At 51.7% G+C, this 25920-nt stretch overlaps 1 protein-coding gene across 3 annotated transcripts; it reads left to right on the top strand.

Annotated features, from left to right (window-relative positions):
• The first annotated feature begins 13608 nt into the window (after positions 1 to 13608).
• On the top strand, positions 13609 to 24497 carry LOC136531960 (protein PHOSPHATE STARVATION RESPONSE 1-like). Of its 3 annotated transcripts, none has more exons than XM_066524625.1 (8): positions 13609 to 13894; positions 20707 to 21359; positions 21964 to 22162; positions 22266 to 22339; positions 22422 to 22461; positions 22690 to 22741; positions 23569 to 23638; positions 23772 to 24497. In XM_066524625.1, exons 2-8 carry the CDS (start codon positions 20736 to 20738, stop codon positions 24114 to 24116), a joined length of 1404 nt encoding a protein of 467 aa, XP_066380722.1. In that variant the 5' UTR covers positions 13609 to 13894; positions 20707 to 20735; the 3' UTR covers positions 24117 to 24497. The 3 variants fall into 3 exon arrangements, with proteins under 3 accessions (XP_066380722.1, XP_066380713.1, XP_066380719.1); XM_066524616.1 differs by having other exon boundaries at positions 13610 to 13894; positions 22263 to 22339; positions 23772 to 24494; XM_066524622.1 differs by having other exon boundaries at positions 13668 to 13734; positions 22263 to 22339; positions 23772 to 24495.
• Positions 24498 to 25920: the final 1423 nt, after the last annotated feature.

Below are 25920 nucleotides of genomic sequence, written 5' to 3'. Positions count from 1 at the left end.
TTGAGGCTAATCAAGTTAACCTAGGACTCCAATACAGCGGTACGAAAAAAAACTATTATTTCAAAAGTGTAAGAGGTATGATGATGCACGCAAAACCATTATTCTCCTAAATGCTATTTAGTAAGAGTGGGTGAGTTGCTGTTTACTCATTATTCGGGCAAAACAACTGTTAAAACTGGATAACGACCGATTAAATGAAAATGTCATACCACTGTGTAGCATTTTGATGGTGCATAAATGGGCTAAACGATCGTTTAGGTGAGTAGTGAGCAAAACGGATCATGCTTATTTTATAACATCTACTTGAAAAATTCGAAGAACTTTTTAGATATACATAGGTCCTTTATTCTAGATCGACAAAAAAACTAAAAAAATCAAAACACCTAACAACTAAGAACCATCGGACGAAAATATGTATCACGCCGTAGGTGGTGGTATGACTCACCTACTCAGTCATGTCATCTACTTTGGTGTGCTTCAGCTAGCCAGAGGCATTAGCGATGGCGCGACTCAATATCGTGCCACTTTGATGACTTAGGACCTATTTGGATTCCATGATCTAAAGTTTAACCACTAAATTTAAAACTCTCTTAACTCTTGAGGCTTCAAATTGGTGGTTGAAGAGCATCTCCGAGAGTCTCTCCTAGACCCACTCTCTAATTATTATTTGGAGAGTTATTTGAATAAAAAATGTTCTCTATATCTACTATCCTTCAACAGATTCTTTATATCTTGTGCACACTTTAGAGAGCTAATTTCCATCTCCGTCTTTTTAACTAGCAAGAAATATGGAATAGAAGTTTAAGAAGCCGTTGGAGATGGTGGTGGAGCGTGCAGAGAAAACAAGCAGGGGCTATTTTTTTTTTCAATGGCAATCATAACTGGTAGCAGCTATCTGACGGAGCATACTAGGCTCTTCTACCATTTTGTGTTTGTTCTGTGCAGGCTGCAGCCTAGGCTTTCTACTTTTCATATGCTTCATAGCTTCCAGAAAAAAAATTTCACAGAGCAATATAGTGAGAATAGTACTATATGCAGTAATAAAAACATGCAAGCAAGGGGGGCAAGAGCCCAGGTTAGCCTCTAAGAGGCTCCGCTGGTTGGAGACTTTTTATTCCCACCTATCTCTATTTCTATCAGTTAGGATAGATATAAAGAGACTATTAGAGTTTCTCTAAAGTTTAACAAACCTCACAAAAAAATCATTAATTTATTGGATCACACAAGTTAGCTAAAATGGCCCTCAATTTTAGTCAACTAAACTTTAAACCATAAGATCCAAACATGATCTTATATAGTTTATATAAAAAGTGTTCTATGTACTTATCTGTTTAGTTAGCCATACGTGCTCTATTTCAAATATTAGTTTTTTTAGCTAAAGTAAAGGAAATACCCGATCTGAATAAATTAGCTCGCAGGAATGTTCTTAACATTAATAACAGGGGCTTCAGAGTTCTATAGGAATATCTTTCTAAAACCATAGATTTTTCTAACTCATCAAAAAGTATTGGGAGAAATAAATAAGACCACCTCCAACAATTTTCAACAATTTATACTTCTAAAATATAGAAGATAATTTTACTTCAGGAATACTATACTATTTCTAAATTATACTAACCACTTTTACATATTCTTTCTCTCTTATACATTTGCATCAGGAACCTTTTCTTATCCTTTATTCTTTTCCACGTCCTTCTATCTTAGGCTGGAAGACCGATACGACCGTGGAAGACGCGTGGATATCTGCGAAGATTGGGAGGTGGGATTGGGAACTCTTACAGATGAGTTTTTTTATTCTTATCAAAAATCTCCGTTTGGATCCCTTCATTTTGGAGGAATTAAAATCTACATAATAGATTAGACTATTTGTCCTGGAATTTGACATTCTATAACATTATCAAGCTAAAAAATAAGCCTATCTGAAATTCATAGGGTAGGAGATGGAAATAGATTCTATAGATCTCTATGTTATAATTCTATTCTCCAACTTATAGCACATTTGTCGGTGCAGAAAGTGACCAACTAGTAAATATTTATAGTTTTGCTGTACGTTATGATCGGAGGTGGCCTAGCACTCAATGACGTCCAGTCGGGGTCGGTCGGTGACTTTATTCCTGAGCCCAGGTGCTCAAAGTCTGTAGTGGGGTTACAAACGAGAAGGAGAAAGGAGGGGGATATAAGAGGTTCGGTCGACTCCGACCGAAAGGGTCGCGGTCGGAACTGGGTGGTCCTACGGTTGGGAGTGTTGATGTCGATCTAGTGAGTCTGAGCTTGAAAAAGTTGATCCCCCCTCGTTGGAGGGAGCGCATCCCCTTTTATAGATGAAGGGGATGACTTTTATAGGTGAGAGGGGGAGAGTACAGACATTTCTAAGCCTTGCTGCCTACGGTGAGGGAAATTGGATAATGGTTGACGCCCCCCCAATACTGTCGATGTCGCTATAGGATGTCAGATGTGCACGGGGGGTCGAGCTATCTTCTTCAGGAAGGATGGACGCCGGTACCTGCAAATACTTCTGGATGCCTAGCGGCACGTGAGGAGCCGTGCTATGTTCACCCGGTATGGCAAATCCTAGAGCCCATACCGCGATCGATGTCCAGAGACATGTGGGGGACTTACCATATGGGAGTTTCTAGTGGCCCCTACAATACTTTGTGTCAGGGTGGCTGCAGAGCACTGTTTCGTACAGGGTATGGTCCCTGGTACAGTGGTGTTGACTTGTGAGTCATGCCTTGCCTTTCTCCGCACGCCTTCTGGTTCTTTCTGAGCAGGCGTCCCCGGTCGGATGGTCCCCAGTCGGTTCTGGCACGCCAGTCAGAGAATAGTGATAGCGGTGTTTTTCTATGAACCCCGGTCGGAGACACGGGGTCGAGGTTGGAGGCGGTCCTCAGGTCAGGCTTTCCGAGCGGAGGCTGTGTGAAGGCGGCTAGGGCCTAAAGCCAGCGCTCCGATCGAAGAGGCCATTCAAAGTTGGCATGAGCCTAAGGTGCTTCGGTCGAAAAGATGGGCCGATGACGGCCAGGGCCTGAAGCGAGTGCTCCGGTCTATTGAGTTCAGACTCTTGGTCCGGTCCAGAAGAAGAAAAGGACATTCTTCTGGGCCAAGCCTTGGCGTGGAAGCCGGTCCCCGAGGGACCCCAGGTTTATGAACCCGACAGGAGCCCCCAAGCCCCCGGGCAATTTGGACAGAATCGTCTGGGGATTTTTATCTTGTCGGCGGGTGCACGTGAGCACACCCGCGGGTGTAGCCCCCAAGCCCCAGGCGGTTCAGGCTGAATCGGTTGGGGGTGTTGTCTCAGCAGGCGTGTATGCATGTTTTTTAGTTTGAGACGGAATTTTGTTTAACCATGGTGTCGTTGTGCAGCCGAGGTGTTTTTAAGCGCGGGGATTGGATTGGGACAGAACTTAATGATCCCGGTGTCGGTGCGCGTCGGGGATCGGATGAGGAAGTTTTGAAACAAGCCCTGGCGTCGGTGCGCGCCGTGAACAGAAATAACTTAGTTTTGGATGCAATAGAGTTCGATCTTTGGCGTCGGTGCGCGCCGTGGGATCGGGAAAGGTGGAGTCGCAAGTAGTCCTAGGCGTCGGTGCTTGCCGTGGACTGAGAGAGTTAGTTTAGTTAGTTCAGGAAGCCGTTACACGAGTTTAGGAGTCGCAGTCCCAGGAGCCATAGCCGGATGTCGCCGATCCTGTCGACGCGAGTTAAGGAGTCACGGTCCCAAGCCGTAGCTAGATGTCCCCTATCCCGACGACGCGAGTTAAGGAGTCACGGTCCCAAGCCATAGCTGGATGTCGCCTATCCCGTCGACACGAGTTCAGGAGTCGTGGTCCCAAGAGCCGTAGCCAAATGTCGCCTATCCCATCGATGCGAGTTCAGAGTCACGGTCCCATGGCATTTTAAACCACCGAGCCCTGTTGGGCCTTCATGGGGGTTGTGAGTTGTTTTTGCACTACCCCATCCGGTTCCTCACAACCGAGGGGGCTGAGTTTCGTCACCTATCCCAATCGCTCGGGCTCGAAGACTAGCTAGGTGAGCTCGCTAACGGGTGTGATCGAGCGGAATCCAGTCCCGTCATTCGTGACAGGGTCGGCATAGCCCATTGTGGCATTCCACTACTCCTTTACCTACAGCCCAATAGATGCCTAGGTCATTCCATAGAGCGACCTGGGTGGCCTGACGGCCTCCCCTCGATGGAGATTCTGTGGGCTTGGTGAGAGGTTCAGGATCGAACAAGAAGGTTGAGATGACCCGGTTTGGCAGACCAGGCGAAGGCCGCACGGTGCTCATTTATGGTTTTCTCCCCTGGCTCTGTTTGGTTGCTCATGTCGAATGAGGCAAGCCACCGCTTCGTGGCGCAACACGGAGCGTTCTGGTGCATTTTGCTGCACATGCGATGCTTAGTTCCTGAGCCCCCGGGCGGTTCATGCCCTAACCGTCCAGGGGATTCAGGCGTATGGAATGAAATGCGTGTATGGATGTATGAATGTTTTAAATTGAAATAGAGGGGCTTTGATAGTGTTTTACCTTGAAGACTGGAGAGACAGGGTTCGTTGGGCTCTAGTTAGAAACGTCCGTCTAGGACCTTGATGACATGAGAGACGGGGTTTGGAGAGCTTTAGTCGGAAATGTTCGATCAGGACCCGTGCTCGTCATTCGAGACGGAGCCAGCATGGCCCGCATGGGGCGCCCCTTCGCTTCCTTCCTGTATCATAGGTGCTTATCCTGAGTGAATCAATCGACTCAGGAGGCCAGTTGGTCTCTCGGCGGAGATTTTGTGTGGTGGTTCCTACACGACTAGAGTGACGGGGTTCGAAGAGCTTTAGTCGGAAACATCCGACCGGTACCTACGCTTGTCAATCATGGGTTAGCTCTCATGTGAATAGTTTTGTATTTAATGAACACATGCTCACCTTGATGACCTGAGAGACGGGGTTCGGAGAGCTTTACTCGGAAATGTCCGACCGAGCCCCATGCTCGTCATTCGAGACGGAGTCAGCATGGCCCACATGGGGCACCCCTTCGCTTCCTACTTGTATCTCAGGTGCTTGTCCTGAGTGAATCAATTGACTCAGGAGGCTAGCTGATCTATCCTGGGTTACTCGATCGACTCAGGGAGGTCTGGTTGTCTCTCGATGGAGATTTCGTGTGGTGGCGCCTGCACGACTAGAGTGACGAAGTTTGAAGAGCTCTAGTCGAAAATGTCTGGCCGGTACCTACGCTCGTCAATCATGGGTTAGCCCTTGTGTGAACTGTATGTATTAATGAACACATGCTCACCTTAGTGACCTAAGAGACAGTGTTCGAAGAGCTCCAGTTAGAGACGTCCGACTAGGACTTGTATCTCAGGTGTTTATCCTGAGTGAATCGATCGACTCAGGAGGCCAGTTGGTCTCTCCCGGCGGAGGTTTTAACTGTTGGATCTCTCTAGGTCATGCCTGGGGAGATGGGGAGCCATCCGCGTGTGGTGATGCTTTGGTTTTTGTGCCCGATGTGCGGTAGTGGTGGGCCATGTCCTGGTCGTGTCCTGTCTGATTAGGAGCCATTTCATCACGTTGGGCACGTCTCATCGATCAGGGGGCATCCCACCTGCATTAAATGGGAAGAGAGAGAGAGAGTTTCTTGCCTGCCACTTCACCTTCTCGATCGGCATGTCCTTTCCTAACTGCTACCCCTCTTCCTTTAAGTAGGAGAAGAGAGAGGGTGTTCGCCTTGTTCTTTTGCCTATTCATCGTCTGCCGCCACCGCCTTTCTTTTTCCTCCTTGTCGAGAGCGTTCCTGAGAGCTACGGAGGTTTCTAGGAAAGGAAGGGGGAGAGGGCAAGGGAGAAGAGGAGAACTTACGGATCCTTTTTGCAAGCCGAAGCAAGATGTCGGACTAGAGGTCGTCCACCGTGAGGAGGTCAGTGCTGGAGTCTTTCGTCAAGAAGGGTTTTCTACCACCGCAGGAGGTGGCACACTGGAGGGTCCCTAGGGAAGAGGAGTTCCCACGACCTTGTCCTGGCAAGGTAGTGTCCTTCCTTACCTTTCATGAGTGTGGGCTAGGATACCCCGCACACTAGTTCCTACGTGGGCTCCTTAATGAGTGGGATTTAGAGTTGCAACACCTCAATCCGATGGGGGTGCTGCATATAGCTGGTTTCATCATCGCCTACGAGGCCTTCCTCGGGATGGAGCCGCACATGAATCTCTTCCAACGATTCTTCTCCAGGAGGACCTTGACGGTGGGGAGCTCGATTGAGGCCGCGCCGGTGGGGGGTTTCACCCTTCAGAGGAAGCCAAGCGTAGGAGGTTCATACCCCACGTACACCCCCTATAGTTCCAACCGGGGGGTGGCACGGGGAGTGGTTCTACATCAGGAACCTAGAGGCGGTGCCATTTCCGGTGTTCACCGGTAGGAGGCCGGAGGAGCGGGAAAGCTAGTCGTGGGGTTGCGGCCGTAAGGGGAGGCACAAGGTGGAGGCCATCGAAGAGGAGCTCTAGAAGCTCGTGAGGTGTGGCCTCGACGGAGTGTGGGTGTTCTACACCCTCTACCGCCGCCAGATTGCGCCATTGGCGGAGAGGACACAGCCGATGTGGGAGTACGGCGGACGGTCGGACCCGAACCACGCATCATCGGAGGAGTTGCCGGAGGGTGAGGTCTGGAGTCGCATCGGCCGGGTGCTGCAGCTGAGGCCTGGGGAGACAGTTGCGAGAAAACCCATACCGCTCAACGCCTTGATCGCGTCCACATTGGTGTGTTCCCTTGTTTTTGTTTGTGCTTCTTCTCTGCTCTTTCCTATTTCTTTGATCTGGTTCATTCATTCCGTAGGAGCTTGGGAGGTATAAGTCCTGACTGCACCTTCCCAAGGGACCAGAGGGCGTGGCTCGGTAGACCGCTTAGAAGAGGTGGTCGAGGCTTGGAAGAAGAAGAAGAATAAGGAGATCCTATGGAAGCAGGGGAAGGAGCAGGAGATCGTCCGGCGCATGAGGGCCGGGGAACGAGGAGCGACATCGAGTTGGAACTCATGTCAGACGATCTTATGGATCTGGATGATATGGTCTTCTTCGATGAGGAGGAGAGTGGGGGGGGGGGGGTCGTTGTGACCTCGGTGGATCATCGTGATACCGCGATGTCGTCCGTTGGTGATGAGCTAGTGGTCGTGCGTCGCGCGGCGGATCCCTCATCGAGGAAACATGCAGCAGGCGCGGACGTCGTCGATGAGCGAACGTCGAAGCGGACGCGGTCACCGTGCCCCTTGACAGCGGCGCCGGCCCCGCCCCCACCTGTTGTGGGCGTGGTGGAGCAAGGCGAGCGGTCTACTGAGGGATGGACTGACACTCACGTGTCGCTCGGACCGGCGCCAATGCATGACTCGTGGTGGGAGGAGGACCTGCCTACTACGGGCGTAGTCGAGCATGCCGGGCGATCTAAGGGGCAGACCGGGGCACGTGTGCTGCATGAGTCGTAGTCGAAGGATACTGCGCTTATTGCTCTGGTCGAGGATTCCTGAGCCGGGGGTCAGGATGACCCGCAGGTCGGGCAGGAGCCGGTAGGGATGACTTTGCCCCCCGCCAAAGTAAAGGAGTGTGGGTCGCGGTCCAAGAGTGGTCCTCGATGCGCAGGCGCGTCGAGATCAGGGTCGGCCTTTAGAGTTGTGCCGCTCGCCCCCCCGGTATGTCTTTCTCTGTTTTCTTTTGGTTTTTCACTAGCTGAGCTTTTTGTTGGAGTGTGACTGACCCATACCTTCCGTTAGTTGCTTGGGGATGCCGGGGATGAGTATTGCCCTGACTGCCGTGCAAGAGACCTAGAAGCTCGTTCTGCAGCGTGTCGCGGTGGCAAGACCTTCCGTTTCGGGGATGGTGCCCTCTGATTCGGCTGTTGAGGAGGCGGCGGCTATGGCGTCGGTGTTAGTGGTGATCCTGATGCCGATGGTGGCGGTGGCATCGGAGGTGACTCTCACGGCGGAGGCAAGGGAAATCGAGCTTCCTGCCTTGCCGGGTAGAGGGTCGCGTGGCTCGCCCTTGCCATCGGAGCCGAAGGCACCAAGGGAAGACATGGCTGGGCTAGGGTCGAGATGCCCGGCGGTGGCCCAGGTCGATGAGGTGGTGGAGATCCTGTCTAACGATGAGGCGGATGTCCTGATAGAGCCATCGGTGCTGTTGTAGCAACCCGTCGGTGATGTTGCGGTGGAGCCATTGGTGCCGTCGCTGAGCCTGGCGGTGGTTGGGACCTCTGGCGGGCCAGTGGTGTCATTGCGAGACTTGGCGGTGGCACGGTTGGAGGCTGGGCCCTCCGGCGAGGTGCCGAAGGGTGACCTAGAGTGGCCCTACCCTGAGCACCTAGTGAGCGCGTGGTTCGTCCTTCGGGACTCCCAGGAGCATCAGCTCTAGGACATCTTTGGGGGGCAAGGGCACGTTGCGGTATCAGAACTCACCAAGCTAACCGCGTAGCTTGAAAGCGCCCGAAAGCGGACTTTGTTCGCTCGGCAGTTGGTTGAGGGCGATATGCAGCTCACGGCGGAGGTGAGTTTCTGGTACTTGTCCTTTACCCTTTGAATCCCTTGTCGGTTGTTTTTAGCGTGCTTACCTTTCATAGGAGATAAGGAAGACGTCGTCCCGCAAGTCCCACTTCCTCCGGTCGGAGTACGCCTGGATGGCCGAGCTCGAGCATCGAGCGGAGTTCGCTTACCGTGACTCTCGGGACCGAGCGGCCGAGGCGGCCGTGGCATGGGCAGAGGGGCAGTGTGCGAAGGAGCAGGCGACTGTGACCGAGCAAGGGATCGAGGCGGCAAGGGCCTGCCAGGCAGAGACTGAGGCAGAGTTGTGGGCGTCCCTAGCGAACATCGAGGTGGCATTTCAAGAGGCCTTGGCAGCCCTTGATCCTAAGCACGCCGCCCTGGAGTCAGCGGAGAAGGCCCCGAAGGTGGAGCGGAGGGCCTAGTCAGAGACGGATCGAGAGGTGGTCATGCTCCGAGGCCAGGTGATGGAGGCAGAGGACGCGAGTGCCCTGCTGCGTGAGCAGGTGGCCTAGCTACGCGAGTAGGTGGCTCAGCAAGCGGAGGATCTCTCCACCCTCGAGACTTCTCACGTCGGTATGTACCCTTTTTGTTTTTTGTTGTGTTGGCTTTTCCCTCAGCCTGTTTCTGAGCTCGTTGATCTTCTCGCAGAGCTGGGCGGAAAAGCGAAGGTGCTAGAGCGAGACCTGGAGATGACCAAGGCATTGCTTGGCCGACGTACGGAGGAGCTGGCCAAGTCCCGTGAGGAGCATCGTGCTCTTGAGGGGGATCTTGACCAGATCCGCAACATTGCCCAGCACATCATTTCAGAGATCTTTGGGTCAGCGCCGAGCACTAGCGCACCCGCCATCTAGCTAGCGGAGGTCCCGGGGGAGGTCTAGGATCTTATTAGATCCAGGCTGTTCTATGGAGCGTCGGGGGTGCTGACCATGGTGGGGATGCACCATCCGTACCTAGACTTCGCCACCATATGTAGCGGATATGCTGAAGGCATGAGCATGGTGGACATCTAGTCCATCAGGGACAGCTTGCTATCGTATGCACGGCTGGTGGCAGACCAAGTCTCCGCCGAGTGGGTGATGGACATCTATCGTGAAGACCTAGCCAAAAGCGCGCGTGGAGAGGATGCTGCAGAGCTCTCGGGTGGCGAGGAGCCTGGGTCGGAGGTGAATGTTGCCCCAGTCTTGGCCGAGCCAGATGTCGTGCCGTCGGGAAGTGAGCAGCTTGCGCCTTCGTCCGTTGCACCATCATCGGATGTCGCCGGGGCAGCCCAGTAGCATGTAAAAATATAATAGTAGTTAGTAAATGTAGGAAGTTTTAAGTTCGTGGGGGGAAACCCCTGTGTAAGACGTTTCATGGTGTGTTTTAATGACTGCAATTGGTTTTTGTTCTTGTGATGGAGTCGCTCCGTTCAGGGAAGTTTGTTCCCTTTCGTTCCTTAGTTTTCCCTTAGCATAATTTTATTTTTAATTTCTTTCTATCTCGTACCTGCCCGTTTGTCCCGTAGGTCACAACTTTGTGAGCTCAGGGCGTGGCCCGCGAGGCTCGGCTGGTCATAGCCGTTGGAAAAGGTGGGGTGCGATCAGTCGGAATGTTTCAAAGCAAAGCTACGTAAGGTAAAACAAAGGAACGAATTACCCTTTTATTTAGGTAGGAGGGAGTTTCTTCATACAAAATCAAAAGAGTACTTAAGGTAAAAACAACAACGAAGGGGTAGTAGAGCCCCTGAGTGCCCCGAGCTAAAAAGTGTTTGGGTCGAGGTGCTCTTATAGGAGCATTCGCTAAGTAAAGGTAAGACTGAAACTTAGGAAAAGAAGAAAAGACATAGCTGTTCCAAGGTCCTTGGAGAGAGCGTCATCGTCGTTCTTCAGTCGGTAGGCTTCTGGTTGGATCACCTCGGTCGTCTAGATCCTTACCCGCCGTGGCCCCTTCTTCGGTTGCTGCTTCCCCATCTTCTTCCTCCTTTGGCCTGCCAGCCTACCTCAGCAGGCGCTTGAGGAGCTGGCAGTCCTTGTAGAGATGGTTGACGGGATAGTTGTGGTTGGTGCATGGGCTCTCTATGAGCTCGTGAAAGTGGCCCGGAGGGTCTTGCTAGGGCTGAGTGCCCACGTAATCTACCGCGGGGGCCGACGTGAAGTTAGCCAGTTGGCGGCGATCCTTTCTGTTCTTTTTCCCCTCTGCATGGAGGGGCCCTCGTCCTGATCCTAGAGCCCAGCCTTACCTTTGTCGTAGCCCACATTGAAGTGCGGCAAAAAAGGCGCTTGTTGGGGGTGTTGGACAAAGGTCCGTGGTTCTAGGCTATCAGGGCTGGGACTCTGGTCGACGCTGCGCGCGTCTTGGTTCGGCCCGAGCCGCACATAGATGGGCGGTTGGCATGGGGCGGTCGTCAAGTCAAGACAAGGAGTGGTTGTGGCTTCTTGTGCCGCAATCGGTGGTTGTGGCGATGATAGGGTGTAGTGCCCCATCTGCTGCGTCCCTATTCCCTAGACAGAGAGTAAGGTCGCGAGTCGACGTCGCGATACAGAGCACTTCGCTTGCTGAACGGCGACGGTCTCCAACAGTGCCCGGAGGTTCTGGTGGATTGCTCGTCCACAAGGGTCGTTCGGCTCGGACAGGTCACGCAGGAGCATTGCCGTGGCGGCAACGTTCTGACTAGCCCGAGCGAACTGCGGGGGTTGGTCCCCCAAACTGGGGCATTACGCTAGGGCTGACGGGCGCGACCCCGAGCGCCGCTCGCCGGTCTATGCGCACAGGGCACAGTGTGGTGCACCGAGAGCGTTGGTGCAGTTGGTGGTTGTGCGACCACTGTCATCGTAGATCCTCCCCGTGCTCACGTGTGAGCTCAGGGGTCCCCGTGTGGGGGCCCGGTGGGGCGTGGGTCCGGAGGGACTCCGTTACCCCCAGCAGCTGTTCTAGGGCATCTACCACAGCGTACTCCCAGGACCGACGGTGGCTAAGCGCCACGTCACCGATGCTGGAGCCGTCACTCTCGACGTCATCGTCTATGATGTCGAGGAAACAGATGGGAGCATAGCTCGCCATCCCCACGAATTCAGACATGAGGGGGTGCGGTGCCAGCACCTTTTGGAGTCTCCGGGCATATGCGTCCACGGAAGACGCAAGGCCATTAGGGAACTGGCCGTATGGCGGCTGCGATAGGGACAACGGTAACCCACCAGGTATTTGGCGGAAGATAGAGCGCAGTAAGTAAATAACAACATGTATATTACTCACAACAGGGTTTGAACAGAGAGTTTGCTCGGAATGAAGCGCAGATGCCGCGCCGTCGAAGTCGCGCGTCCTGGAATCGATGGAGGACATCCCTCCAATGGGTGTCGGGTCGTGAGCCTCCTCACAGAGGTGGAGTACGCCGAGCCGGTCGGCGACGAAGTCCAGGCTTCCGAAGCGGAAGGCCTGGAATGGCTCGAAGATGGGTGGAAACCGCATCCCGACGGGCGAGACTACGGGGAACTCTAGCGAGCCAAAACGAATCGTATCGTCCGAGCCCGCCATGGCGGGAGTGGTGGAAAAATGGGCCATCCGATGACAAAAAGGTGTTGAACGTACGACGTCTTCCTCATGGACGGCGCCAACTGTCGGTGCAGAAAGTGACCAACTAGTAAATATTTATAGTTTTGCTGTACGTTATGATCGAAGGTGGCCTAGCACTTAATGACACAGGATTTATATTGGTTCAGGCAACGTGCCCTACGTCCAGTCGGGGTCGGTCGGTGACTTTATTCCTGAGTCCAGGTGCTCAAAGTCTGTAGTGGGGTTATAAACGAGAAGGAGAAAGGAGGGGGGATATAAGAGGTTCGGTCAGCTCCGACCGAAAGGGTCACGGTCAGAACTGGGTGTTCCTGTGGTTGGGAGTGTTGATGTCGATCTAGTGAGTCTGAGCTTAAAGAAGTTGATCCCTCCTTATTGGAGGGAGTGCATCCCCTTTTATAGATGAAGATGATGGCTTTTACAGATGAGAGGGGGAGAGTACAGACATTTCTAAGCCTCGCTGTCTACGGCGAGGGAAACTGGATAATGGTTGACGCCCCCAATACTGTCGATGTCGCTGTAGGATGTCAGATGTGCATAGGAGGTCGAGCTATTTTCTTCAAGAAGGATGGACGCTGGTACCTACAAATACTTCTGGATGCCTAGTGGCACGTGAGGAACCGCGCTATGTTTACCCGGTATGGCAAATCCTGGAGCCCATACCGCGATCGATGTCCAGAGACACGCGGGGGGACTTATCATATGGGAGTTTCTAGCGGCCCCTACAATACTTTGTGTCAGGGTGGCTGCAGAGCACTGTTTCGTGCAAGGTATGGTCCCTGGTACAGTGGTGTTGACTTGTGAGCCATGCCTTGCCTTTCTCCGCACGCCTCCTGGTTTTTTTCGAGCGGACGTCCCCGATCGGATGGTCCCCAGTCGGTTCTGGCGCGGCAATCGAAGAATAGTGATGGCGGTGTTTTTCTATGAACCCCGATCGGAGACACGGGGTCGAGGTTGGAGGCGGTCCTCGGGTCAGGCTTTTCGAGCGGAGGCCGTGTGAAGGCGTCCGGGGCCTGAAGCCAACGCTCCGATCGAAGAGGCCATTCGGAGTTGGCATAAGCCTGAGGTGCTCCGGTCGGAAAGATGGGCCGATGGCAGCCAGGGCCTGAAACGAGTGCTTCAGTCTATTGAGTTTAGACTCTTGGGCCGATCCAGAAGAAGAAAAGGCCGTTCTTCTGGGTCGAGCCTTGGCGTGGAAGCCGGTCCCCAAGGGACCCCGGGTTTATGAACCCGACAACACTCTTCAACTCATTTCCCTATAATAGAAATGCAACATATAAGTATGTCCCTTATATGCCTAACAATAAATATACAAATATATTTTATATATAATTATATTAGTTTAATTAATTTATGTCTAAATTATAATTATTAGAATGAATTCAATTCAAGGATTTAAACATGCTCTAGATTTTTTTAACGGGAGACTTTATTAAAACTCTTGGAGATGCTCATTGTCATTGGCATATTTTTCACAAGCCATCCAAGCCGTCTAAAGTCCAAACGCACCACAACGGCAACGGCAAGAGGTTACACACGGCCACGGCGATGCTGCATGGGCCTATCCGCAAAAACCTCCACCCTAGTACCCCACCATGGTCCAGACTTGAGACTCCAGAGAGAGAGAGGTGCGCCTCCCCGTGAGCCGGGCAACTGGAACTGGTGGGCGTCGTCCTCTTTGTGCAGCACAGGTTCTCGCCTCCCCCTCCCGGCAGCTTCTCTTTCCACCACCGCGATCGGCGGCAAAAGGCGATCGTCCCACCCAGAATTTTCCCCCTTCCCACGCACCTCCTACCAGCTCTATCATCGCGCCGGTCGCGGCGGCCTGCCGGCCTCCTCGCACTCTCCCAGGTACATCGCACCCCCCCCCCCCCCCCCCCCCCCCCCCCCCCCCCCCCCCCCCCCCGTCAGGTCTCCCCCGTCCAATCCAGTACAATCCGGGCCGTCTCGATTGGCGGACGCCGCCAAGTCCGTGTGGGGTGCGATCGGCTCGCTGGGGCGATCCCGATTGGAGTCGTGGACTCGTCGGACCAGATGCAACAGTAGTGGAGGGGTTACCTAGGGTTTTTTTATCACGACTGGGGATGCGGGTCGGGGACTTAGCTCCGTGCGAGTTTGGTGGGGGGAGAGTGCACGTGGTTAGGGATTGTGATGGTGTGAACGTGTGATCGCGGTACGGAAAGCGATGTCAGACTGGGTGGGGTAGGATTAATCGGGGGTCATTTCAGGTCAATTATTAGGTGCTGTACTGTGATATCTTCAATCATCTGCGGACCTGCCATATAGTGTCCTTGACTGGTGGAATATCTTGCTTGCCCCCAAGGGTTTTTAATCTTAATCCAGCAATCAGGGTCTTGTCCTAGTCCTGTGAATTGATTGCACATGTATATATTTTAGCACTCGATCCGCAATTCATAGACTCAGGTGGGCCCGCGTGTCATTCACTCAGTGGCCACTTCCCAATTGTATCGTCTTACAGACTATCTGTGCATAATAATTTCATAATATTAAATACCACACTAATTTGGATTTGTGATGATAAGATAGTAATTAGATAAAAAATGCTACTGCCTTCTTTCTTAGCAGTAAGAGAGCTCCTGTTATGAATAGGGATATTGCTGGAAGGAGGACGGCATAGAATTTTGTTGTGGGAGGTAGTAGGATGTGGCTCTAGACCTCAGTGTGGCTTAGGGCCAGTTTGGTAGAGGTCTCCTTCCTGATCATTGAGCTTCACTTTTGATTCTCTGATGGAGTGATTCTGGTGGGGAGCAGGTGAGAAGTGATTCTAGATTGATTCTAATGGTGATTGAATGGGGAGCTATGGAGAGCGGGTTTTTTAGCTCTTAGCTCGTAGTGTAAATGGAGAAGTGATTCTCGTCAGCTCCCACCAGAATCCAGCTGCATTTGAACTATTTGGTAGGGCTCTTAAGAATCCGCTCTAAAGAAGCTAGGAGCGGGGTTGTACCAAGGTGCCATGGTGCTGTGGTCAATCACTGCACCCAGGAGATTGGGAAGGAGGAAGGGGACAATAGATTCAATCTCTGCTTGGCTTCTAAAAGTACTGTTCTTGTGTCATGTACGGCCGCCCCTACGTCAGGCAACGGCGCGCCCGTGACATGCGGCGTGCGCGTGAGCGCGCTGAACGCGTCCAAGAGGCAACAGCCGCAGGGTCCAGTGGCTAAGATTGGAAAATTGATAGTTAGTTGGAAGGTTTGTTTGCATGCCTAGGATTAAGGAGCAATTAGCTCCATGCGTGTGTGGCCGGGAGGCCTTATATTCCTGTAACCGGACCTGAAAGGAACTAAGCAAGATCGTTATCCTAATACCTCTCTCTCTCTCTGTTAAGCCTACGGTTGAGGGGAATAACCTCACCGGAGAAGACGGCCGAGGGCTACGAGCTGCGTAGCCGAGGTCCTGCCCGTCAGGGGTTCGACGCTCTTGACAACCTGGTATCACGGTCCCGGCGATCCTCTCCCACTCGCTACACCAGCCCTCCACCTTCACCCCAATCTTCCACCGCCTCTGTCCTGCAACCAGCCACCATGGCCGAGCCGTCCATGAAGGACGTGATGGAGATGCTTAAGTCAATCACCACCAAGATGTCCACCATGGAGGCTGACATGGCCGCCATGAAGGAGAAGTCGGCTTCGACGTCGGAGTCCGGCGCCGGGGGCCGCTCAGAGGTGCCGCGCGATCTGGATCGCCCACCCAAATTCCAGAAGCTGGACTTCCCCCGCTACGACGGCAAGTCCGATCCCATGCTCTTCATCAACAAGTGCGAATCATACTTCCGCCAGCAGCGCACCATGGCGGAGGAGCGCGTGTGGATGGCCTCGTACAACCTGGAGGACGTCGCGCAGCTATGGTACATCCAACTCCAGGAGGACGAGGGCACGCCGCCCTGGGGACGATTCAAGGACCTCCTCAACTTGCGGTTTGGGCCTCCCCTCCGATCGGCTCCGCTGTTCGAGCTCGCAGAGTGCAGGCGCACAGGGACCGTGGAAGAGTATGCAAATCGATTCCAGGCCCTTCTCCCTCGCGCGGGTCGTCTCGACGAGCACCAGCGCGTCCAGCTCTTCACCGGCGGCCTGCTGCCACCACTCAGTCATGCCGTCCGCATCCACAATCCGGAGTCGCTCGCGTCCGCCATGAGCCTGGCGCGCCAAGTGGACCTGATGGCGGCCGACCGGCTGGTGCAGCCTGCACCTCGGGCGCCCCCGCGCGGTCTACTGCCCGCACCGGCGCCATGTCCAGCGGCCCAGCAGCCGCTGGCGCTCCCTGCACCACCGGTGGCCGCCCAGACGGGCCGCGGCGCGGGCAACCAACGGCGCCTCACCCCCGACGAGATGGCAGAGCGGCGCCGCATGGGCCTCTGTTTTAACTGCAATGAAAAGTACACGCGTGGCCACAACCGGTTTTGCAGGCGTATTTTTTTCGTGGAGGGCGTGGAGATTGACGACACCGACGAAGCGGCCCAGGACGCCGACGGTGAAGCCCCCTGTTTCTCCCTGCAGGCCCTTGCCGGGGTGCCTGTGGCTGACACCATGCAGATCGCCGTCGCGCTTGGTGCCGCCTCGCTGGTCGCCCTCCTCGACTCCGGCAGCACCCACAACTTCATCTCCGAGGCAGCGGCGCAGCGCACGGGACTGCCCCTTCACCAGCGGCCACGTCTCATCGCCATGGTCGCCAACGGCGAGCGGGTCACCTGCGCCGGGGTCCTCCGTGACGCCCCCCTCACCATCGACGGCACCCCGTTCCCGGCCGATCTCTACGTCATGCCGCTGGCTGGGTACGACGTCGTCCTCGGTACACGGTGGCTGGGCGCGCTGGGTCCTATTGTGTGGGACCTGGGCAGCCGGCGCATGTCGTTCCACCTCCAAGGGCGCCCGATCTGCTGGACCGGCGTCTCTCCTTCCAGCCCCACAGCCATCAGCGCCACTGTGGCGAGCGAGCAGCTACTCGACGCGCTCCTGGACTCCTTCAGCTCCGTCTTCGCCGAGCCGACCGGTCTGCCACCGCAGCGCGCCCACGACCACCGCATCACCCTGAAGCCGGGCGCGCAACCTGTGGCAGTCCGGCCATACCGGTACCCGGCTGCCCACAAAGACGAGCTGGAACGCCAGTGCGCCGCCATGATGGAGCAAGGGATCGTACGCCGCAGCGACTCGCCTTTCTCGTCGCCGGTCCTCCTCGTCAAGAAGCCCGACGGGTCCTGGCGCTTTTGCGTCGATTACCGCGCCCTCAACGCGCTCACGGTGAAGGACGCCTTCCCCATTCCTGTGGTCGACGAGCTGCTGGACGAGCTCCATGGGGCGCGGTACTTCTCCAAGCTAGACCTGCGTTCTGGGTACCACCAAGTGCGCATGCGCCCTGAAGATATCCACAAGACGGCGTTCCGCACTCACGATGGGCTGTACGAGTTCCTGGTGATGGCGTTCGGCCTCTGCAACGCGCCGGCGACGTTCCAGGCGCTCATGAACGACGTCCTCCGCCCATTTCTCCGCCGGTTCGTCCTTGTCTTTTTTGACGATATTCTCATATACAGCAAGACATGGGCGGACCATCTTCGACACCTCCGCGCCGTGCTCGACGAGCTGCACCACCACCACCTTTTCGTCAAGCGTACAAAGTGTGCGTTCGCTGCCCCGTCCGTAGCCTACCTGGGCCACGTAATCTCGGCGGCGGGCGTGGCCATGGACCCGGCCAAGGTGCAGGCCATCGTCGACTGGCCAGCTCCACGTTCGGTACGAGCAGTACGTGGCTTCCTCGGGTTGGCGGGCTACTACCGCAAATTCGTGCACAACTACGGCACGGTGGCGGCCCCGCTGACCGCGCTTCTCAAGAAGGATGGCTTCGCCTGGGACGATGGGGCGGCTGCGGCATTCGCGGCCCTCAAGGCTGCGGTCACCTCTGCACCGGTGCTGGCCATGCCGGACTTCGCGAAGATATTCATCGTCGAGTGTGACGCATCGTCACATGGGTTCGGCGCCGTGCTTGTACAGGAGGGCCATCCGGTGGCATTCTTCAGCAGATCCATCGCTCCCCGGCATCGCGCTCTCGCGGCCTACGAGCGCGAGCTCATCGGCCTCGTCCAGGCGGTGCGGCACTGGAGGCCGTATCTCTGGGGTCGGCAGTTCGTCGTCAAGACCGATCACTATAGCTTGAAATACTTGCTCGACCAGCGCCTGGCCACGATCCCGCAACATCACTGGGTCGGCAAGCTGTTGGGCTTTGACTTCTCTGTTGAGTACAGGTCGGGTGCGACGAACATCGTGGCGGACGCGCTCTCTCGCCGCGACACCGAGGAGGGCGAGCTGTTGGCTGTCTCGGCGCCCCGTTTCGACTTCATCAGCCGCCTGCGCCATGCCCAGGCCATGGATCCCGCCTTGGTGGCTGTCCACGACGAAGTACGCGCCGGCACACGCGCTGCCCCATGGGCCGTGACGGACGGCATGGTCACCTTCGACGGGCGCCTCTACATCCCCGCCGCCTCCCCACTACTGCCGGAGATCGTCGCCGCTGTCCACGAGGACGGCCACGAGGGTGTTCACCGCACACTCCACCGACTGCGCCGCGACTTTCACTTTCCCAACATGAGGCGCCTGGTGCAGGACTTTGTGCGGGCGTGCGCAACCTGCCAGCAGTACAAGTCGGAGCACCTTCATCCCGCCGGCCTGCTGCACCCCCTCCCGGTCCCCTCCGCCGTTTGGGCGGACATTGGCCTCGACTTCGTGGAGGCGCTTCCCCGCGTGCATGGCAAGACGGTGATCCTGTCCGTCGTCGACCGCTTCAGCAAATACTGCCACTTCATCCCTCTGGCGCACCCGTACACCGCTGAGTCCGTGGCACAGGCGTTCTTCACCGACATCGTCCGGCTGCACGGGGTGCCGCAGTCCATTGTCTCCGACAGGGACCCGGTGTTCACGTCCTCTTTCTGGACTGAGCTTATGCGGCTCATGGGGACAAAGCTACTCATGTCCTCGGCGTTCCACCCGCAGTCCGACGGCCAGACGGAGGCGGCCAATCGCGTCATTGTGATGTACCTGCGCTGCTTCACTGGAGATCGCCCCCGGCAATGGCTGCGCTGGCTGCCATGGGCTGAGTACATCTACAACACCGCGTACCAGACTTCCCTCCGCGACACGCCGTTCCGGGTGGTCTACGGCCGTGACCCCCCCTCGATCCGTTCTTACGAGCCGGGCGAGACAAGGGTCGAGGCGGTGGCTCAGGAGATGGAGGCACGGGAGGCCTTTCTCACGGACGTGCGCTACCGTCTCCAGCAGGCGCAGGCCGTCCAGAAGCACCACTACGACAAGTCGCACCGGCTGGTCACCTACCAGGTCGGCGACTGGGCTCTTCTACGTCTCCGCCAGCGCGCCGCTGCCTCACTGCCGCGCACGGTAGCTGGGAAGCTCAAGCCCCGTTACGTCGGCCCGTACCGCGTCTCGGCGTTGATCAACGACGTGGCTGTGCGCTTGGAGCTTCCGGCCGGCGCTCGTCTTCATGATGTGTTCCACATTGGCGTGCTGAAAAAGTTCGTGGGTGCGCCACCGACGTCGCCACCAGTCCTGCCTCCGACCATCGACGGCGCGGTGGTGCCTGAACCAGCCCGGGTGGTGCGGGCTCGCCTGGCTCGTGGTGTCCGCCAGGTGCTTGTTCAGTGGCGCGGCGAACCGGCCGAGTCAGCGACATGGGAGGACGTCGACGACTTCCGCGCCCGGCATCCAGCGTTCCAGCTCGAGGACGAGCTGGTCTTCGAGGAGGGGAGAGATGTCATGTACGGCCGCCCCTACGTCAGGCAACGGCGCGCCCGTGACATGCGGCGTGCGCGTGAGCGCGCTGAACGCGTCCAAGAGGCAACAGCCGCAGGGTCCAGTGGCTAAGATTGGAAAATTGATAGTTAGTTGGAAGGTTTGTTTGCATGCCTAGGATTAAGGAGCAATTAGCTCCATGCGTGTGTGGCCGGGAGGCCTTATATTCCTGTAACCGGACCTGAAAGGAGGCTAAGCAAGATCGTTATCCTAATACCTCTCTCTCTCTCTGTTAAGCCTACGGTTGAGGGGAATAACCTCACCGGAGAAGACGGCCGAGGGCTACGAGCTGCGTAGCCGAGGTCCTGCTCGTCAGGGGTTCGACGCTCTTGACATCTTGGGTTAGCAATGACACCGGCCGGGAAATAACAAACCTCCAAACTTAGCCATGAAGCCAAATAACATGCCAACAAGCCAAAGAAATTGCTAAGTAAACTGCGATATTCAAGCATCAGGCCTGTACTTGGCCTGATGGCTCTGACAGTAGGCTTTCACCTAGGAACCTGGCCTACCTCTTTGCGCCTCTCATCGTAGAGACGCCACGGTCCACATGACAGTTGAGGTCAGTGCAACCTTGTCAAGGTATCAGTTATTATGGCATAATGTGCCGGTTTCTATCTTCTAAGAAAGTATGGATTGAATGATGATACCTTGACCCTGGCAAAAAAATATTTACTGATTCTTTATTGCCTCAATTGCAAAGATGTTGAACCCACATTGATCAAAGTATTCCTTGCATATGACCAATCACCAAATGCCATTGACACTAATTATGTTTGCTCAGTTACATTATTTTCTCATGACTTCTCAATATTTTACCCTTATTTAATTGAACTTCTCTTCTGTTTGCAGAGTAATGGATTAATGCTTTTATCAAGGTGATGAAAGGTACCAAAAGTGACTTATGGGAAAGAAACAAAGCTTGTTCACTGTTCTTAGAGAGGAGGTTTAATCTGATGCAGTCTCAAAAGAGCAGAGTTTTGGGAGCAATGTCATCCTCTTTACCTATTCTGCCAAATCCTTTGAAAGGGAGCTTCCCAAGGCCTTGTAACCCCCAGCATATTCCTATGTCGAGGCAGCTGCCTGATGACTCTATGCCCTTGCGTAATGACATACATCAGTCTGCTAGTTTGCACCCAAGAGCTGGTGTTATCGGGGCACCATATTCAGGCTACTCTGCTAGTCCACTTGATTCTGTGTCTAACCATGACAGCCAGTCAATGGTCGCACCCTATATTTCTCAGTCATCCAGTTTTGAAGCTTTCCAGTCTCTATCTGATAATACCCCAGGAACACACACTGAGGCAGCCTGGTTCACATCTTCTATGGATGTTTCACCACTCTACACAGATAATATTGCTGCTCCTGATGATAATCGAATCCAGAGTATACGTCCTGCTATGACATCTGATGGGACTGCTAAACAGAATGATTGGTGGGCAGATATAATGAATGATGATTGGAAAGATATTCTAGACGCAACAGCTACTGATTCACACTCAAAAGTACGCAACTGCAGAACCATAATGAGTAAACTTGTAGCTCCATCTTCTGTTCTGGAAGTTTAGAAATACTCTCTTCTTTATTATGGCATTAGTTTTGATACTCAACGTACTGTTAGGTTTGTGCAAATATTTTATGTATTTTAGTCATTGAAGCTGGAGATTTTTTTTGCTTTGCACATACTTCTGTGACATACATCTGTAATGAAGGTTCCCTTACCCCTTAGGAGAAATTGAGAAGCCCTAATGTTGTACAAGTAATTTGGTCTAGCTCCAGTTTTTAGTTGTTTAAGATGTCTTATTGAATTGGCGGTGAAGATAGCAGAAGTGATTCCCAACATATTTCATTTGAATAGTGTTATTGTACATGTTAGATTGACCACTGGAGGTACCATGTTAGAATCCTTTAAGAACTTTTCATGTTATTAACGCTAAATGGTTACCGCTGGAAAATTAAAGTGCTGTTGCCGCATCTCCTCTTTGGTACAATATAGGCACCCAGTTGTCTGTGTTTAAGATAGTCGTAGGCTCGTAGCCCTGTAATTTCTGTGACACTAGCTGTAATGACTTATGTTTCTTTTATGACTGTTACTCCTTTCTGTTATAGGCCATGATTCAAACTTCCAACTCAGCTACATCACTACCTGCAGTAAACCAGTCAGCTTCATCTCATAGTATGGAGATTTGCCCTGTTGCTAGTCCTCCCAATAGCAGCAATGCTTCAGTTGCTAAACAACGGATGAGATGGACCCCAGAACTCCATGAATGTTTTGTAGATGCTGTAAATCAGCTTGGCGGTAGCGAAAGTATGTCTGCCCTGTTGTCATTTTCCCTCAAATAGTTTAAGTTATGAACCCTATATCACATCATTTAATGCATATGTTCTTTTCTCTTATTCCTATTCAGAAGCTACTCCCAAGGGCGTGCTAAAGCTTATGAAAGTTGATGGTTTGACTATATATCATGTCAAAAGCCATCTGCAGGTTTGCTGTTTAGCTTTCTAAGTAGTATCCATGTCCAAAGGAGACCTTTTCATTTTCTTATCTGAACTGGTTTGTGTTGCAGAAGTACCGCTCAGCTCGCTATAAACCAGACCTGTCTGAAGGTATATCTCGCCTGGACTCTTCCCAACCTATCTTCTTTGTGTTGTGGATTACATTTTGCATGGCAAATGTCTAGGGGTCATGAAACTTTCATCTAATTTATTTATTTGTGTCATGATAACCATGTCGTGAGGAATTCTGTGTTGCAGACAGCATGCATACGTGTAGCAATATCAAAATAACTGTGAATTGTTAGTGTTAATATTATACTTTTGTAACTCATTATGCAGGTACATCGGAAAAAAGGACAGCCGCTGAAGAGCTGGTCCTGGACCTGAAAACGTGAGTGAATAATTACCGTATGTAATCCCTAATTTCACTTTCTGGTGTGCTACTTGTCTCATTTGGTGGTAACTGGTATCATGTTGCTGTGTGATACATTGCTTTCACTTTGTATATAGACATAGGGTATATGTAAGTGCATAAAAAAATCTATGTATCTCGGAAAGCCAAAACGTCTTATAATTTGGAATGGAGGGAGTATGAATTAAAGGAAATTATTCTTTGTACATCTCTTGAAATGATGGCAGAGTATTAAAAGGATCGTCTTTGCCATTTGGATTGCTAGTTACTTGCCAATTTATGCATGTCTAATCGGATGATAGTGGTTTTTAGGAATATGCTTTGCTTTTTGTTCATAACGATACTAAAGTGTGTCTGAGCTTGTAAGGTTTGCTGCCCTAGAATTGATCTATTTCCGGACTGTTCTCAATTGACACATTTGCATCCATTGATTTGCATTATTTACCATGCATTAAAGAATTTTGAGGGCTATGAATTGCCTACAAGCTGTTTCAAATCTATTCTTGAAGGGCCTTTTTACAATAGCAATGCTTTTACAATTACAATCATGGTCTGAAATTTAACAAGTAATAGATACTCCGAGCATAGATCATGCCCTGAGTGTAGATGCATGTGTCAACACCCTCTTCTAGTTCTGGAATTGTCATGATGCGTATTGAGCCCATTGCATTCACTTCTTTTCTTGCTTCTTTTGAAACAAAAAATCTAATTTTGAGGTTTTCCTATATGTTAAATTGCATCATGCCATCATCTTTGTTGGTTACTTCTTGGAATACTCTTTCATGATATTGGCTATTCTTGTATAGGAGCATGGATCTTACTGAAGCACTGCGCCTTCAGATGGAAGTCCAGAAACGTCTTCATGAACAGCTTGAGGTACTATTTCTAAATTTAGTTGGTGTTGATTCCATAAGTGCTTTTTCTCTTAACATGATGCAGCATGTGCCCAACATTAATGCCAATGAAGCTCACTTTATCCTAACATGATACATATATTCCTATATTACAGATTCAGAGAAAATTGCAGTTGCGGATTGAAGAGCAAGGAAAGTATCTGCAGATGATGTTTGAAAAGCAGAGTCAATCGAGCACGGAGAAAGTCCAGGATCCATCCTCAAGGGATACAGCGGCAAAACCATCATCTATTCTGAACCAGTCTGCAAACAAGGATAGTGGTGCAACCATGGACCCAAATAGAACAGGAGACAGCGCGAAGACTGCAGAACTGGGAGAACGGTCATCTGGATTAGGTGTCAAACAGAAACTTGTAGAGATCGAATCTGATACTGAAGGAGCCACAGACGATGGATCTAAGATCTCCCAAGAGAAGCCGCGCAAACTGCAAGATAGTTAACATATCGGTTGCACCATTCAGATATAGCTGTTCAATCCGTTGCTTGGTCAAAAATTGGTATCATCAGTGTGTGGAATTCTACTATTGATCCGTACGTCTATTGATGAGTTGTACCGCCTTTAGTTAGCTATATATTTATATTTATATATAAAGGATACTAAGGAGGAGGAAAGAGAACCTCCTTGCAGCCGTGTTTATAACACTAGCAATAAGAGCTATCCCCGAAGTGGGGTAAAATAAGGCCTTGCTCTATCTGGATTTCTTCTGTTTGGGTGGGTGGTGAAGTGGTCACCGAGTTAATGTAGATGACCACATGAATTTATCGGAAGCAAGCCAGTGCTTTTCCCTAGCGGCATAGGAACCAAGTACTGAAACGCATGAGCATTGCTTGATGTTGCAAACTTTTAGAATTAATTCTACATCGATTTGTTTGGTGTTGTTTGGGACTTTGGGAGACGAGGGAGTGATAGGGGCCTTGCTTGCCGTGCGGAGCAGATGTAACGACCACGGACACTTAACTATATGCATGATAATATACCCGCTAATTATGGTACCTAACTATGTCAACAAGCCACCTCATCCATATCAACATACATTTAGTTATCCATGTTAGCATACCAAACAACCCACATCCCTTCATACAAGTAAATATGAGTTGTCTAATTTTATTCTAAATTATTCATGATCTCTGCAATAACGCATGGGGTATCCTTCTACTTTTTAAAATTTCTCATTTCCACTTCTTCTCATTTTTAAATTGAAAGTCATATATTTATACACAACTTTAATATATAATATTTTTATTAGATAAATTCTAAAATAACTTTCTTTGCCCAACTTTCATGAAAGCGTTGTCGTAGGGAACTTATAAAAATGATTTTACATATGTTTTTTGTCAGCCAACTTATTTAGGAAACTATTTTTAGAACCCCGTTTGTTGCACATCTTTGGACAATTTTGATTCAAATAAGTTTTTAGAAAAAAAACCATCCAACATGTCCTTAGTCACGATTACATTGAGAATATGATCCTTAGTTACGACAACTAAAGTCTATGGCTAAGCACACTCTAGCACAAAGAAGTAATCCTAGTTGTCACCCAAATATTCTTTCATAAACAAACAACTTCTCATTTTTGAATTGAAAGTTATATATTTATACACAACATTTAACCTTTTTATCAGATAAATTCTCCTAATAACTTTCTTCACACAACTTTCATGAGAACATTATCATAGGAAACTTCTACATAGTTTTTCGTTGACCAACTTATTTAGGAAATTATTTTTGGAACCCTGTTTGTTGTACAACATCATTGGAAAACTTGATTGAAATAAGTTTCTAGAAAAAGCCATCCAACATGTCCTTAGTCAAGATCACATTAAGAATATGGTCCTTAGTTATGACAAGTAACATTCATGGCTAAGCACACTATAGCACAACAAAGTAATCCTAGTTGTCATAACTAAGTACAAAGAATATGCAGAAAGTGATCCTAATGTCATGAATGACTTCAAAGACCCGTAAGCTGTTGAGTTTGAACGAAGAAATGGTGTCAATTAGTGTAGTCTATTATTATTATGTTTGTTGTGAGTTGTGCCTCTGTTCAAGCATGCATGACTACATTAGTTGTGCACTTGTGTGTGTCTGGCTCTGAAAGGATCTAGATGGCTAGAGGACGTGAATAGCTTATAAACATTTTTTTTCTACAAAGGCACAACACTAGAGCAAAGGTGATTAGTATAACAGATGATCCTAGTAGCCACTACTCGCTCTAGTTCTAGATCACTCATGCAGGTCCCTAC

The sequence above is a fragment of the Miscanthus floridulus genome, chromosome 2 (genome assembly GCF_019320115.1).
Source record: "Miscanthus floridulus cultivar M001 chromosome 2, ASM1932011v1, whole genome shotgun sequence".
Classification (NCBI taxonomy): domain Eukaryota; kingdom Viridiplantae; phylum Streptophyta; class Magnoliopsida; order Poales; family Poaceae; genus Miscanthus; species Miscanthus floridulus.
The sequence above is the reverse complement of the archived record's forward strand: the minus strand, read 5'-3'. Positions and strand labels throughout refer to the sequence as shown.

Bases quoted from the DNA above. Each gene is read 5' to 3' on its own strand.
- LOC136531960 (XM_066524622.1), top strand. From the start codon at position 20,736: ATGAAAGGTACCAAAAGTGACTTATGGGAAAGAAACAAAGCTTGTTCA. The intron at 21,360-21,963 runs GTACGCAACTGC...TTTCTGTTATAG, and splicing joins CTACTGATTCACACTCAAAA to GCCATGATTCAAACTTCCAA. The intron at 22,742-23,568 runs GTGAGTGAATAA...ATTCTTGTATAG, and splicing joins CTGGTCCTGGACCTGAAAAC to GAGCATGGATCTTACTGAAG.